The following is a 17,434-nucleotide window of genomic DNA, read 5'->3' on the forward strand; positions in this document are numbered from 1 at the left end:
TGTACCCAAATTATATTTTTATCATTTTTTTCCCACAAATAGAGCTTTCTTTTGGTGGCATTTGATCACCTCTGCAATTTTTATTTTTTGCGCTATAAACATAAAAAAACAGAACATTTTGAAAAAAAAAAAAAAAAAAACACAATATTTTTTACTTTTTGTTATAATAATATCCCAATTTTTTTTAAAAAAAATTTCCCTCAGTTTAGGCTGATACGTATTCTTCTACATATTTTTGTAAAAAAAATCGCAATAAGCGTATATTGATTGGTTTGCGCAAAAGTTATAGCACCTACGAAATAGGGGATAGATGTATGATATATATATATTTTTTTTTTTACTAGTAATGGCGGCGATTTGCGATTTTTTTGTCAGGGCTGCGATATTGCGGCAGACGTATCGGACACTTTTGACACAATTTTGGGACCATTCACATTTATACTGCGATCAGTGCTATAAAAATGCACTAATTACTGTATAAATGTGACTGGCAGTGAAGGGGTTAAGACTAGGGGGTGAGGAAGGGGTTAAATGTATTCCCTGGCTGTGTTCTTACTGTGTGGGGGGAGGGGACTGACTGGGGGAGGTGACCGATGCTGTGTCCCTATGTAAAGGGACACAGATCGGTCTCCTCTCTCCCTGACAGCACGTGAAGCTCTGTGTTTACACACAGAGCTCCACGTCCTGCTGTGTTACGCGGGTGTCTGGCGGACATCACAGCCGCCAGGCACTCGCATCGGCTCCCGAGCGATGTGCCAGGCACGTTGTTTCCCCGCTGCGCGCCCCCAGCGGCGCACACAGGGAATGACAACAATAGGACGTCTAAAGACGTCCACTCGGCACTTGAGAGCCGCGCTGTGGACGTCTTTCGTCCATAGCGCGGATCCCAAGTGGTTAATATATGCCTGCTTCTAATACAATCTGTCTGTAGTACCGCTGCACCCCCAATGAAAATGGGGGGGGAGGGGCATAATTGCACCACCATTATGAAGTGCCTGCAGTACATCCTGTACACTGAATCTGTATTAAAACAACATTTTATTGTCCGAAAAAGAGGAACATTCATATAAAACTTGGCAAACCAGCCACTGATATTTAGAATTAAAAATTTAGAACATATTCACAATGCACCAACGTGACCACCAATCAAAACATGACAGGGTAGACACCAGAAGTGCTCAGCATACATAAAGTTGGGAAAGGGATGGCCCTGAGCTACCTAGCAATAATTCTTACCAAGGTGGTCTTTATACTACATTCACATCGGCCTCCCATGTTTGGTTTATTTCAATGTAGGGGAAATTATTATTATTATACAGGATTTATATAGCGCCAATAGTTTGCGCAGCGCTTTACATCAGGGAAGACAGTACAGTCACAATATAATTCAATACAGGAGGGATCAGAGGGCCAAATTATTAGAGGATGTAATAAACTATGGGGTTGATATACTAAAGGCAAATAGACTGTGTACTTTGCAAAGTGAAGTTGCACTCTGCAAGAGAAGTTGCCCCAGAGCTTGGTAAGTGAGGTGAAGCTTCACTTTGCAAAGGGCATCCAAGCATGTGCAAGGAAAAAAAAATGCATTTTTGCTTGCACATGATTGGATGGTAGAAGTCAGCAGAGCTTCTACTTGTTAACTAAGCTTTGGAGCAACTGCACTTTCCAAAGTGCACAGTCTATTTTCCTTTAATAAATAAACCCCAAAATGTCTTCCAAATTGATTTACCGCGGGTTTCATGTACTCGAGTTTACAAGCATTTACTGTCAAAGGATCCAATATTCCCCTGGAAATGCAGATTTCCAAATTTTTTCTAAACACAGGTAAACAAAGCACCTGGATGCATCCAAATGCATGGACATATCAATAATAAAACCAATATAGGCATTTATATGCAATTTACAGCAACCAGCTACCCCCTCTGCCCCACACAACATATGTGCAGCCAACACCTAGCACACAGTGTGCAAGGCGCCAGGCTATCAGATCCCCTGCTGTGGCCAGTGTGTGGGGTCTGGCAGGCACAGCGTGCCCATCTTCCTGCACTGCGCCCTGCCAGAGACAAAGAGCTTAGCCCCTGGCATGCGCACCTGATGAGGCAACGCAAAAATCAGGGCGGAGCCTATTGCTCAGGGAACTCTATGATGAGCACTGAGAGACAGCAGCGGCTGTTTCAGGTCGCTTTGCAGGCGCCATTTTTAGCATTATAGCGCCTGCAAACCTACCCAGTGTGAATGGGGGTTTAACCACTTGAGATCCAAGGACATCCATGGACGTCCTCGGCTTTGTGCAGTGATATCTGAATGATGGGTGCAATTACAGGCATCATTCAGATATCACCGTCTTCAGCCGGCGATTCTGTGCAGCATAAGAAAGATCATATCGGCGGTTCCGCCGCTTGATCGTTCTTATAGGCGGCGGGAGGGGACATCCCCCCCTCCCGCCGCCATCCGGTGCTTCTCCGGGCTCTCCCGTGCCATCGGGGGCCCGGAGAGCGAATCGGCCGGCGCTCGTTGGGAAAGCATAGAGATGACTGGTGACCATATGGTCACCAGTCATCTCTATGACCGTCGGAGGTCCGGGCGCGACGTTATGACGTCACGCCCGGTACACAAAAGTAAACAAAGCCGCAATCGCGGCTGTCGACATGAGATCAGTGAATTTTTTTCACCGATCTAATGCTTGTAAGCCTGGAGGAGAGATGTGAGGTCTTATTGACTCCACATCTCTCCATAAAGAGGACCTGTCACACTGATTCTTCTTACAAGGGATGTTTACATTCCTTGTAATAGGAAATAAAAGTGATCAAAAAAAAAAAAATATGTAAAATAAAGTGTTAAAATTAAAAAATGAAGTAAAATAAAATTAAAACATTTTTTTTTTTTTTTTTTTTAACCACTTGCCCACCGGGTTAATTCTGGCACTTCTCTCCTTCATGTGAAAATCACAATTTTTTTGCTAGAAAATTAATCAGAACCCCCAAACATTATATATTTTTTTTTAGCAGACATCCTAGGGAATAAAATGGCAGTCATTGCAATACTTTTTGTCACACCGTATTTGCGCAGGGGTCTTACAAGCGCACTTTTTTTGGATAAAAATCACTTTTTTGAATTAAAAAATAAGACAATACATTTTGCCCAATTTTTTTATATATCGTGAAAGATAATGTTACGCCGAGTAAAATGATACCCAACATGTCACGCTTAAAAATTATAATTAATTGCTCTCACTCTAACGATCGCGGCGATACCTCACTTGTGTGGTTTGAATACCGTTTTCATATGCGGGCGCTACTCGCGTATGCGTTTGCTTCTGCGCGCGAGCTCGCCGGGACGGGGCGCTTTAAAACATTTTTTTTTGGTTTTCTTATTTATTTTTATTTAGTTTTATAATTTTTTACACTGTAAAAAAAAAAAAAAAAAAAATTGATCACTTTTATTCCTATTACAAGGAATGTAAACATCCCTTGTAATAGAAAAAAGCATGACAGGTCCTCTTAAATATGAGATCTGGGGTCAAAAAGACCTCAGATCTCATAATTAGACTTAAATGCAAAAAAAAAAAAAAAAATAAAAAAAGTCATTTTTTCAAATGACAAAAAAAAAAAAATGTTTCTTTAAAGCGGGGGTTCGCCCTGTTAAAAAAAAAAAAAAAAAGGTTTTTTTTTATTAGACCATTAAATTCGGCATCGTAGCGCGAGCTACGGTATGCCGGTCTTACATTTTTTATGCCCGTACTCACTGTGGTATCGCTGATTGAAGAATCCGGGGAATGGGCGTTCCTATGGTGAGAGAAGGTGATTGACGGCCGGCCCTGGCACGTCACGCTTCTCCGGAAATAGCCGAAATAGGCTTGGCTATTCACGGCGCCTGCGCATAGCCTGTGCGCAGGCGTCGTGAATAGCCGAGACCTACTCCGGCTGTCTTCGGGGAGCGTGACGTGCCAGAGCCGGCCGTCAATCATCCTCCCTCTCCATAGGCACGCCCATTCCCCGCGGGAGTCGGATTCTTCAATCAGCGATACCACAGTGAGTACGGGGATTAAAAATTTAAGACCGGCATACCGTAGCTCGCGCTACGATGCCGAATTTAATGGTCTAATGATGGAAAGGAGGGTGAACTACCGCTTTAAGAGGCTGGGCGGGACTGACGTTTTGACGTCACTTCCGCCCAGCAGAGCTATGAGGACGGGTGAAGGAGATTTCTCCTTCAGTCCCGTCCCCGCTCAGCTGCCGGACACATCCGATCCCCTCCGCCGCTACCGACGGCTCCGGTAAGCGGCGGAGGGCGCGGGAGAGCGGCGGGAGGGCCCCTCTCCCGCCACCGATAACGGCGATCTCGCGGCGAATCCGCCGCGGAGACCGCCGTTATCGTGTACACCACCGCCCCCTGAAAAGATGAATATCTCGGTTGTGGCAGCAGCTGCTGCCGTTATCGAGATATTCAACTTTAAAAACAGGACGTCTTTTTGACATGGGGCGGTGGTCAAGAGGTTAAAACGCCCCTGTCCCCGGTAGCTCACGCTTAGAAGTGAACGCGCATGCAAGTCCCGCCCACATATGTAAACGCCCTTCAAACCCCACATGTGAGGTATCGTCGCGTGCGTTAGAGCGTGTGCAACAATACTAGCACTAGACTTCCTCTGTAACTCGAAAATAGTAACCTGTAAAAAAAATTAAAAGCGTCGACTATGGAGATTTTTAAGTACTGAAGTTTGGCGCCATTCCATGAGTGCATGCAATATTAAAGTGTGACATGTTAGGTATTTATTTACTCGGCGTAACATCATCTTTCACATTATACAAAAAAAATGGGCTAACTTTACTGTTTTGTTATTTTTTAATCCATGAAACCGTTTTTTTTCCCCAAAAAAAAGGCATTTGAACAATTATTGCGCAAATACCGTGCGAGAAAAAAAGTTGCAATGTCCGGCATTTTATTCCCTAGGGTGTCTGCTAAAAAAAAAATATATAATGTTTGGGGGTTCGGGTTAATTTTCTAGGGAAATATTGTGATTTTTACATGAAGGAGAAAAGTGCCAAAATAGGCACGGATGTCAAGTGGTTAAGGAAAACTGGCAGTGATGCCTTGCGGCTCCACAGCCAGTTCCCTACTGCTCATGCATGAATTGTGCTGTGCTCTGTGAATAGGCCAGCTGCAAAAAAGGTGCCAAATGTGGCAGCGGGGGGTGGGCGGGGGAGAGAAGGCAGATAAGCAGAGATTTCCCTTTTGGGTGGAACTCTGCTTTTAGTTGGCCATTAAGGGATTGACATACGGTTGGTTCAGGTCTATCAATGAATGACGGGCAGGCTGGTTGTACAGAAGTTGATCAATCGAATTATGTACAACCAGCCGGTCTGATTGTACCTGATCAGTGCCACTGGCTATGGCCGGCAGCACTAATCAGTGTATTCTGACATCAAGGCAGTATGCCCGCTCTCAAAATACCACAAGTCAGCGGGAAGGAGTAGACATTTGGTGTGTGAATAGGGAAATCGGTTCTTTTTTTATTTAATCCATTGGTTAAAAACGATCTATGGGCTGCCTTATACAAGCACAGTTCTCTATACGCCAATCCGCGATAAATTCCCAAGCCTGATTACCAAAGACTCCATGTCAATTTTCTCTTTGTCAAACACGGTGAAGTAATCCGATAGGCTGAGAGACTCCAGCGCCTCCCGTAGGTCAGGAAGCTCTTCTTGTGCCACCTCCGATTCACTGGACTCTCGTGGCTCTGGAAAACTGCCCTGAAACAGGAAAAACAAGAAGAAATTAAAACCCTCAGAAAAAAAAAATTAGCTTCTAAAAGGAAGTATATACAGTATTTTCAATATGTTCTAGGAAAACACATAAAAGATTTGCCTGCAAGTTTTAAACCCCACTGGTTTGCGTTTGAGGGGCATTTTCTGGCAAGCAAGAAAAAAAAAAAACACACACACCTCACCACGCTAAACGATCCTAAACACCTATACAAAAAACACTCAATATGAAGAAAAAATAAATAAAAAAAAAAAAAGGTCTGCCAAAAGAACTGGTATTTTTTTAAGCCCAGTGCGCATGGACCCTTACAGTCTTGCTGAGAGAAGAACCCCGCTAGCTGTCACAGTGGGGATCGGAGAGGTGCAGGGGCCAATCTGTTCATCTGGGGGGCGATGGAGCCGTTAGGAAATACTCCATTCCCAAGAGTTTGAGAACAGCCGAGCTGTCCCGAGTATTTCTGAGGCTCTCCGGCGCCCCCCACCTCTAGCCACATGCGGTATTGTATGCCATAGAAGTCAATGCGGAACGAAATATCTTTGTTTCCATTGACTTCTATGGGGAAAGCCGCTTTGATATGCGAGTGCTTTGGATTTCGAGCATTCTCCTGAAGCGGATTATGCTCGTAATCCGAGGTTCCACTGTATATTCATCTTCCCAGGGTGCAAGATGGGCACATTTTAAGTTATTCTTTTTGTTTACAAAAGCTTTATTTGGAAGACAATGACAAGACAGAGTAACTTTGCTTACAATATGGAATCGTTAGAGGGGTATAGCATTATACAAGAATTATACAGTTATGAGGAAGCAGTCATATGGCTATTAGTGTCACACAGAGTTGGAGATAAGGACAGTATACTCTTTTAGAGATAATGAAAGAATATTGCTGGTATAAAGGCAGTAAGTAGTTACCATTTATAAATATTGCACAGAATAAACCTTTTTAGCATTTATTTACCATTTTAATATTCCTGGGGTTTAATTTTGGTGCAATAATCAAATATTCACTGTGTTCGTTTTCAATTGGAGTTCTGCACTCTCAGGTTGCCCAAAAAAATGAAAAATTCCCATGTTTTGTCAATAAAAAAAAAAAAAAAAAAAGCTGCGTGAGGTTGGCAACCCTGGACAGCATAATACTCTTTGTGAGTCTTTTGCCATCTTCTTATACTGGGGGGTTGCGAGCTGGTTTAAATGTTTTTCACGTGTGTTGCATGTATTATGTTACTTGGGGGTCGGGGGGGGGGGGGGGGGGGGGTTTCCGTGCATTTTGGATTTTTTTACGAATAAAGTTTCTGATCTAGCTACGGTTTTTATTTATTTCACCATTTTTACGGTAGTACATAATAATTGTGTATAGATCAACATATTTCATAGTTCACAAGTCACAATTGGAAAACTAATTTAAAAGAACATTGCAACAAAATGATCCAGACTTACCCAGTTGTCTCTGGCGCCTTCGTGCTTCAGCACAGTGTTCACATTAGGGGTGGGTGGTGCTTGTGCTGGGGGTGCAGCCGTTACATCTTGCTGGTTGGACAGTATATCGAACAGAATCAGAGAGCCTATGAAATATGGAGAAGGACTAGGCTATACAGTGTGTATAGAAAAAAGAATCAACCCACCACTCTAAAATAATCACATTTTGTGGTTACTTTGCAGCCTAAAATGAAGACAGACAGTTTGGTTTTATCCAGCTGTAATTACTCAGTACAAAAAAAAAAAAAAGGTGAATGTCCTTGCATGGCCTACTCAGAGCCCAGACTTAAACCCCACTGAAAATCTGTGGAACGACTTGAAGACTGCAGTCCACAAACGATCACCATCAAATGTAACTGAACTTGAGCAATTCTCTAAAGAGTGCGCAAATATTGCAAAGTCTAGGGGCCAGATTCACAAACTAGATACGACGGCGTATCTACTGATACGCCGTCGTTTCTCTGTTTCTAACTATGCGACTGATTCATAGAATCAGTTACGCATAGCTAGTCCTAAGATCCGACAGGTGTAATGGACTTACACTGTCAGATCTTAGGATGCAGGACCGCGGCCGCCGCTGGGGGCATTTCTCGTCGTAATCCAGCGTCGGGTATGCAAATTAGCACTTACGGAGATCCACAAAGCTTTTTCCCTTTGTGAAGTCGCCTTCGTGAAGTGTTAGTTTGCCGTCGCAAAGATAGGGCTACTTTTACAAAGTGTAAAGTTAGTACATCATGTAAAAGTATACCCGTCTTTCCCGCGTCGCTGTCAAATTTTTTTTTAATTTTTTTTTTCCCCGCCGCATCTCTTTTTTTACCCCTCGCGATTCACAAAACCTTGGCGCAACGTAACTTCGCGCAAAGCACGTCGGGAAAATAGCGTCCGGGGCATGCGCAGCACGTCCGGCGCGGGAGCGCGCCTAATTTAAATGGGACTCGCCCCATTTGAATTGGCCCGCCTTGCGCCGGACTGATTTAGGATACACCGCCGCAAATTTCCAGGTAAGTGCTTTGTGGATCGCGCACTAACTTGTGTAATTTGCGGCGGTGTAACTTAAATCAGAAAAGTTACGTTGCGCCCGCTGGTTGTGAATCTGGCCCTAGATGTGCAAGGTTAGTAGAGACAAATCCCAACAGATTAAAAGGCTGGAATTAAAGCAAAAAGTTGGTTTAACAAAATACTGATACACGGGGGTGATCCTTTTTCCTACTCAAGAGATTTGTTTTTTAAATAAAATGAAAACATTATTTTTAACATGTTGTGGTTATATCTTTCACTTTTAAGTTGCACTGAGTAAATACCACTGGATAAAAACAGAAATGGTGTTCATTTCAGGCTGCAAAGCAACAAAATGTGATTATTTTAAAGGGGGGCAATTGTATACCCATTGTACTTCACATCAGGGGCGATTGTGCATGCAACATTCACTTATACACAGTTCTTTCTTTCAGAACTACCGAATATATCTCATACAACATGAATATATCTCATACAACATGAATATATCTCATACAACATGAATATATCTCATACAACATGAATATATCTCTTCCGGGTATGGGTCTTCGGCACTGGGCGTTCCTATTTGATTGACAGGCATCCGACAGGCTTCCGACGGTCGCATACATCGCGTCACGATTTTACGGAAGTAGCCGAACGTCGGTGCATAGGCGCCGTATAGAGCCGCACCGACGTTCGGCTTCTCGTGACGCAATGTATGCGACCGTCGGAAGTCCGTTAATCAAATAGGAACGCCCAGTCCCGAAGACCATACCCGGAAGCAGCGGAGAAGATCGCTCTCTAAAACGGTAAGTACTGCTTCGATTTAAAAAAAAAAAAACTACCCGATTCCCCTTGACAAAATGAGCATCAATCTAATGTTAAATTTTTTTTTTTTTCGGGTGAACTCACACTTTAAGAGATGTACCCCAATTGACTTTTTTAATACCGACCTCCTGGGGTGGGGGCTGGGGCTACTATAGCCTTTGTGCTCGTTTAGTAGCCTGCCTCCTAAGATAGAAAATCTAACCCAATGTCAGTTTAGTACCTAGCTCTTGGTGGGGATGGAGGTCTTAGGGAAGACATTGTATTCCCTAGGTCTATGTAGTAGCCTATCGCTTAGGATAAGACATGTTTTATTAGTAGTACTCACTTCCTAGGGGTGGTGGTGAAACATACCAGTATCCCCAGTGTCTGTTTAGTAGCCTGCCATCTATTGTAGGACCTGTACCCCAATGTCTGTTTAGTACATAACTTGTCATGGGGTGGGCAGCACTAATTCCACATGTCCTATCCTAGGAGGTAGGCTGCTAATTAGACAAGTATCTTAGGAGGGAGATTTACTAAAATGAGAGCGCTCAGAATCTGGTGCAGCTGTGCATAGTAACCACTGGCGGCTGATGTTTTTTTTTGGGGGGGGGGGGGGGGGGGGGAGACCACCAGATTCCACTGGAATAAATACTGGCAGACTTGCAATTAATCTAGGCTCCTCATTGACACAAAACACTCACTACAGCTGGAAGACAGAAAGGGGGGGGGGGGGGGGCACCTACCTAAACTGTGACCAGCCACAGACACCCTTCCTGTAAAATCTGGGTTTCGGCTCATGAAGAGTTCATACAGCCGGTTCATCTCCAAGCTGACTTTGTCTACGATGGTCTGACAGTAGGTGGGACTGTTGTAGAACAGAATGTCCAGAAGGGTCTCATTGGTGAAGTGTCGAAGACGTGCAGTACTTGGCAATGTAATCTTCTTGATCCTCCTGCAAAGACAGAACAGTGCAGCTTCTTACTAAAGCCATGAAAAAAAAAAAAAACATAAAAAAAAAAAAAAAAAAACACACACACACACACACACACACACACAACCTCACACACTATTTTACGTTCTGCTATACAACACATCCAATAAAAAACAAAAAAAAATCCCAATAAATGTATATGGATTGGTTTGGTTTGCACAAAAGTTATAGCGTCTACAAACTACGGGATATAGTTGGAGAAATTTTATTTTTTACTATTAATGGCGGCGATCAGCAGGACTGCGATATTGCAGAGGAAAATTGGACACTGACACTTTTTTGGGAACTAGTGACACTAATAGTGCTAAAAATATGCACAGTCACTGTACTAATGACACTGGCCGGGAAGTGGGTCAACATCAGGGGGCGATCAAAAAGTTACATGTGTGTGAGGGGTGTGTGCGACTTCCAGTATGTGAGGAGCGTTTTCTTGTGAGTTCCGGACCGCGCTGAGATCCTTACGGTATCCTGTGAAGCCCCAGGCTTGGATTTTGAACCTTGACTGGCTGGGATTGCTGGGGAACGACCAGAGCGCATGACCATGGTAAATAAATACGGTCCGAGGGTCGGTGGCACGCCCGCGGACCGTCTTGCAAAGTTTGTCCATGAGACCAGCCAAGACAAGGATTTGACAGAACTGCCCGACCCGCTGGCGGATCCCCTGCCCTCTCCCTCTTAGGAGTCGGGGGAGGGAGGCTCCAGCTCACAGGTGAGTGAGCCGACGCTGGCTCAAATCATGGACACTATTAAGAGCTGCTATGCGGCGCTGTCCACACAGTTAGACACCATCAGGGTGGACTTTGCTATACTGAAGGATGATGCCCATAAGATCAGACACAGGGTAACTAATGCTGAACAGCGTATTGGGGCAGTGGAGGACGATCTTAACCCACTAATGGTGCATGTCAGAGATATGGCAGCGGACTACAAGTCCCAGGAGGCCAAACTCTGGGACATGGAAGATAGACTCAGGAGGAATAACCTTCGCTTCCTGGGTTTCCCTGAGGGGTCAGAGGGCAAGCGCCTGGAGGAATTTCTGACATCATGGCTTCAGCAGACCTTTGGAGCCGACAGCTTTTCCCACCTATTCGCTATTGAGAGGGCCCACAGGGTCCCCCCGCGGGCCCTGCAGCAGCCAGGCAGATACCCGAGGCCTATGTTGGCCCGTTTTCTATACTTCAGGCATAAGGAAACCATTCTCCGCAAGGCCCGAACCATGCTGGATTTGATGCTGAACAACAACCGCATCACCATCTTTCCGGATTTCTCTGCTGCGACACAGAAGCAGCGTGCGGCTTTTCAAAGTGTGAAGCTGCGGTAGCGGGAGCGCAGTCTCCCCTACAGCATGTTATATCCTGCCAAGCTGAGAGTGGTGCACAACGGCAAGACCAATTTTTCACCTCTCCTAGAGAAGCAAACCACTGGTTGGAATCCCTGGGTGCTGCTTAACCTCTTGACCACCACCCCATGGTAAAAAGACGTCCTCTTTTTAAAGATGGATATCTCGGTAACAGCAGCAGCTGCTGCCACAACCGAGATATCCATCTCTTCAGTGGGCGGTTCTGTACACGATAACGGCGGTCTCCGCGGCGGATTCGCCGGCATCGGTGGCGGGAGAGGGCGCCTCCCGCCGCTCTCCACCGCTTACTGGAGCCGTCGGTAGCGGCGGAGGCGATTGGGTCCATTCGGCAGCTGACTGGGGATGCGAGTGAGGGAAAAAAAAAAAAAAAAGCCCCCACCCGTCCCCATAGCTCTGCTGGGCGGAAGTGACGTCAAAACGTCAGTCCCGCCCAGCATCTTAAGAAACATTTTTTTTTTTGTCATTTGAAAAAAATTACAGTTTCAATTTTTTTTTTTGCATTTAAAGTCTAAATATGAGATCTGAGGTCTTTTTGACCCCAGATCTCATATTTAAGAGGACCTGTCATGCTTTTTTCTATTACAAGGGATGTTTACATTCCTTGTAATAGGAATAAAAGTGATCAATTTTTTTTTTTTTATTTCAGTGTAAAAAAATATAAACTAAATAAATAAGAAAACAAAAAAATGTTTTTTTTAAAGCGCCCCGTCCCGACGAGCTTGCGCACAGAAGCGAACGCATACGCGAGTAGCGCCCGCATATGAAAACGGTGTTCAAACCACACATTGCCGCGATTGTTAGAGCGAGACCAATAATTCTAGCCCTAGATCTCCTCTGTAACTCAAAAAATGCAACCTGTAGAATTTTTTAAACGTCGCCTATCGAGATTTTTAAGGGTAAAAGTTTGACGCTATGCCACGAGCGGGCGCAATTTTTAAGCGTGACATATTGGGTATTATTTTACTTGGCGTAACATTATCTTTCACAATATATAAAAAAATTGGGCCAAATTTATTGTCGTCTTATTATTAATTTAATAAAAAAAAATGTTTTTTTCCAAAAAAAGTGCGCTTGTAAGACCGCTGCGCAAATACAGTGTGAATTCCGCGCTCTTACGCCGCGAGAGATACACTACGCCACCGTAACTTACGGCGCAAATTCGTTGAGGATTCAAACCAAATCAAAGTAAGTTACAGTGGCGTAGCGTATCTTACATACGCTGCGCCCGGCGCAGATGTATGTGGATCTGCCCCACAGAATCCATGCCCTTTCTACTGACAGAACGGCAATCTGCCTGGTTTACATAGGCAGACTGCAGGTCTGCCTCTGTACTGAATGATCAGCGGACACTGTGTTTGCAATACCAGCTGATTGGCTCCCGCTGTGTATAATCACAGCGGGAGCAGGCTGCTGCTGTATATATTTATGTGATCCTGCACACAGCAGCCACCCTGTAGCAGTATAACTGCTATAGGGCGATTGGGAAGTGGTTAACTGTAATTTAGAACCAGGACCGTGAATGCCAGTGTGTGGGGTCCCCAAGCAGTCAGGTTTAGCCCAACACAAAAATTGGACCGACATGTTGTTGGATGGTGCTATTACTGTGGGTGACGCGGCGACCATGATACACCTCGGCACCAATGACAAAGTTAAGGGAAGGTCATCAGTTAACTTATGGCAAATGGGAAATTAACGCCAAAGAGACAGCGGGAGGGCAAGGAAGTAAATGAGTGGCTGAGCGGTAGGTGCAGGGAGGAAAAAGCCGCGTTTCAGGATTTTTTTTCCAGTCTTTAAAAGTGGTGGCTATGTTCGGTTGTTTTTTTCAGGCTAAGACATTTTTTAGCAGGTACAGAAAATACCTGTTGATTCTTCTAAAACACACAGTGCCCTTGTCAATTCTTGGGAGCTTAACAGAAAGCACCTTATCTTTATTGTGTAACCTTCTAATCCCAAAAATCTCCCATGTAATAGAGATGAACCGAGGTTAAAGTCCAGCATGTGTGCCAACCAAGATTACTGCAAAAAGGAATGAAAAGGCCCGATAACAGAAAAATGAATGCAGACACCACATCTAAGGATTGGTGAGCTGCAATTACCGTATTTATCGCGGTATAACGTGCTCCCGCGTATACCGCGCACCCCTAAAGTGGCCCCCAATCCTGTGGAAAAAAAGTTTTTGTTTTTTTGTACTTACAGTTTTGGTGTCTTGCGCGTCGTCCATCGGCGGCTTCGGGTGTCCTCTTCGGCGGCTTCGGGTGTCCTCTTCGGCGGCTTCGGGTGTCCTCTTCGGCGGCTTCGGGTGTCCTCTTCGGCGGGTCCGGCGTCCTCTTCGGCGGGTCCGGCGTCCTCTTCGGCGGGTCCGGCGTCCTCTTCGGCGGGTCCGGCGTCCTCTTCGGCGGCTTTCGGCGTCCTCTTCGGCGGCTTTCGGCGTCCTCTTCGGCGGCTTTCGGCGTCCTCTTCGGCGGCGTCCGGCGTCCTTCCCACCACGAGTTTGAATACTGCGCCGGCATATACCGAGCGCAGTACACTCGTGAATCTTCGGGCAGGCTCGGCAACTGTCGCGCTGACGTCCTGTACGTACAGGACGTCAGTGCGAGAGGCGCCGAGACTGCCCGAAGATTCACGAGTGTACTGCGCTCGGTATATGCCGGCGCAGTATTCAAACTCGTGGCGGGAAAGCGGGTATCGGCGTATGTCGCGCACCCACGATTTTGCCCTGATCGTCAGGGCAAAATAGTGCGCGGTATACGCCGATAAATACGGTACATTTGTGCTGGGTTTAGATATGCTTTTAGGGCTCTTTCACACTAGTTTTACATTTTAGAGAAGCCTAAAAGCACATTAACACACCTATAGCATTAATGAGCATTTAGGATATGTTGTACAGAATAGAGGTCGACCGATATATCGGCCGGCCGATATATCGGGCCGATATTCAGTCATTTTGGAGAAATCGGCATCGGCCGATTATTATCCAAATGTGGCCGATATTTAGCAGATCTGCATCAGCAGAGTGTGGAGAAGGAAGGAGGAACATGGGGTTCCCCCTCCCTTCTCCACACTGTCTGCAGAGCAGTGCCGTGTGTGTGAAGGAGAATGGAGCTGTCGGACTGAGCGGGACCCGGGGTGGGCGGGACTCAGCTGTCCAACACCAGCCAATGGGATGAGATCATTGGCTGGATAGCTGCTGGGTCCCGCCCACCCCGGGTCCCGCCCACCTCCAACATCACGATGAATCTGAGCTCCTCTCTCTCTCTGCTCTCACAGTTTCACAGCACATAATGTAGCTGAATGTGTGAAACTCTCTCTTCATACAGTTTCACAACTGCTGCAGAGAGAAAGAGGAGCTCAGATTCGTTGCGATGTTGAAGGTGGGCGGGACCCGGGGTGGGCGGTACTCAGCAGCTATCCAGCCAATGATCTCATCCCATTGGCTGGTGGACAGCTGAGCCCCGCCCAACCCGGGTCCCGCCCACCTTCAACATCGCAATGAATCTGAGCTCCTCTTTCTCTCTGCAGCAGTTGTGAAACTGTATAGAGAGTTTCACACATTATGTGCTGTGAAACCTGCCAGTGCCATCTGCTAATGCCAATGCCATCCAGTGCCACCTGCCAATGCCATCCAGTGCCACCTGCCAATGCCATGCCAACTAGTGCCACCTGCCAATGCCAACTAGTGCCATCTGTTAATGCCATCCAGTGCCACCTGTCAATGCCATCCAGTGCCACCTGCCAGTGGCAACGCCATCCAGTGCCACCTGCCAATACCATCCAGTGCCACCTGCTAATGCCATCCAGTGCCACCTGGCATTGCCAATGCCATCCAGTGCCACCTGCCAATGCCATCCAGTGCCACCTGCCAATGCCACCCAGTGCCATCCAGTGCCATCCAGTGCCACCTGCTAGTGCCAACTAGTGCCACCTGCCAAGGCCATCCAGTGCCACCTGCCAATTAGTGCCAGTGCCAACCAGTGCCATCTGCCAGTGCTAACTATTGCCAATTAGTGCCACCTGCCAGTACCATCCAGTGCCACGTGCCAATTAGTGCCACCTGCCAGTGCCAACCAGTGCCATCTGCCAGTGCCAATTAGTGCCACCTGCCACCGCCACCTTAGTGCCACGTGCCAACCAGTGCCACCTGCCAGTGCCATTCAGTGCCACCTGCCAATCAGTGCCATCTGATTTTGCCAATTGGTTCCATCCAGTGCAATCTGCCAGTGCCAATTAGCGCCACCTGCCAAAAAATAAAAAATCGGCCTAAAATATCGGCCGCAAAAATCGGCATCATATATCGGCCATCGGCCGCCCCAAATTCTAAATATCGGCATCGGTATCGGCCAGAGAAAAACCCATATCGGTCGACCTCTAGTACAGAAACGTTCATGTTGCATCAAGACAACACTTTTCAAATGCATTTTTTATTATATTTTCCCCACAAAGCTAAAATGAAAAAAAATTATTACTTTTGACGCTTTGCAATCGCACTGTAAACGCCATAGACACGATTACGTTGTGCGTTTCAATAGAAGTGAATAGAGGCAGTTGCAAAGCGTCAACGCCTGCCAAACTCTACAGGCAGCATTATTTATGCCACAAAGCTACACCAATGCTGCAGTGTGAACTAACTCCTCAATCGGCTCCCTATTGTAACAATTCTGTGCGACATTGATAGGCAGGCGTTCAGGGAGCCTTAAAAACAAGACCCAACCGCCGATTTTTCAAACACGTGTGAAAGAACCCTTAGTGAGATATACTGAGGAAGTATTTGTGTTGGAGAGAGTACAATTCTCTGCAACCAAAGTTGACTTTTCCCTTCTTTTTTTTTTTTAAGTGTATTTTGTGCGTGTACTCGAGAGAGGAGCCGGACTGCAGGAGTTGGGAGTAGGCAGGCCTCCCCCAGAGGCAATCTGCCACCTTTCTCCATGCCCCGGGTGGCAATGGCGGGTGTGTGAGGGGGTCCTCCCACACAGCCCGCCCTACCTGCTCCGCTTTGAAGCCCAACGGGGCAGAGGGACTCCCTATAAGGGAGTGAGAGGATTAGCCCGCTCAACCAGCCCCATTAGTCCTTCGCCTCTCTTTAGAGACCGCGTGGTCAATGTGCGTGTGTTAACCCAATTTAGAGTGCGTGTGTAGGTGTGGTGGTTTTTGTGGGAGGGGGGTGGGCGTACTAAGCACAGGCTTACCTTGCATAGCACACCCACCGGGAGCCGGGCTGAGACCACCAAACTCAATTCACATGAAGCCGAGACCGGGATCCGAACCTCTAGCTGCAGAGGTGAATGGCTTGTCAGAGCAGTGCCAATCGCGTTGAGCCACCGCAGCTCCCTGACTTTTCCCTTCTGATGTGAAGTAGACATGTGCAATTCGTTTAGTTCCAAATTCGTTTTTTAAACATTTAGGCCCAGATTCTCAAAGGAGTTATGCCGGTGTATCTCCAGATACGCCGTCGTAAGTCTGAGTGTGAGGCGTCGTATCTATGCGCCTGATTCTCACATCAGTTACACATAGATTTGTCTTAGATCCGACCGGCGTAAGTCTCTTACGCCGTCGTATCTAAGTTGCATATTTACGCTGGCCGCTAGGTGGCGTTTCGGTCGATTTACGCGTCGAATATGGTATTGAGCTAGATACGCCGATTCTCAAAACGTACGTGCGCCCGGCGCATTTTTTTACGTTGTTTACGTAAGGCTTTTTTGGGCGTAAAGTTACCCCTGCTCTATGAGGCGTACCAATGTTAGGTATGGACGTCGGAACAGCGTCAAATTTTTCACGTTTTACGTCGTTTGCGTAAGTCGTCCGTGAATGGGGCTGGACGTAAGTTACGTTCACGTCTACTATTCATTGAGCGGGCGCAATTTAATTTGAAAATTCGACGTGATACTGAGCATGCGCCGTTCGGTAAAAGCGTCATTTACGTGGGGTCATGCTTAGTTTACATAAAACACACACCCCCCGTTTCTCATTTGATTTAGCCGCGCTTACGCCGGCACATTTACGCTACGCCGTCGTAGCTTTAGACGCAAGTGCTTTGTGAATAC

General features: G+C 46.2%; 1 protein-coding gene across 3 annotated transcripts in view; it reads right to left on the bottom strand.

Annotated features, from left to right (window-relative positions):
* Window positions 1–17,434, bottom strand: part of LOC120946772 (SEC23 interacting protein) — a 69,725-nt gene that overhangs the window by 33,365 nt on the left and 18,926 nt on the right. For all 3 annotated transcript variants that reach the window (XM_040361462.1, XM_040361461.1, XM_040361463.1), the window contains exons 9-11: window positions 9,789–9,997; window positions 7,198–7,322; window positions 5,607–5,750 (exon numbers count right to left, since the gene is read on the bottom strand). In XM_040361462.1, the coding sequence (XP_040217396.1) occupies window positions 5,607–5,750; window positions 7,198–7,322; window positions 9,789–9,997 (478 nt within the window). The remainder of the gene's footprint in view (window positions 1–5,606; window positions 5,751–7,197; window positions 7,323–9,788; window positions 9,998–17,434) is intronic.

The sequence above is a fragment of the Rana temporaria genome, chromosome 8 (assembly GCF_905171775.1).
Source record: "Rana temporaria chromosome 8, aRanTem1.1, whole genome shotgun sequence".
Classification (NCBI taxonomy): domain Eukaryota; kingdom Metazoa; phylum Chordata; class Amphibia; order Anura; family Ranidae; genus Rana; species Rana temporaria.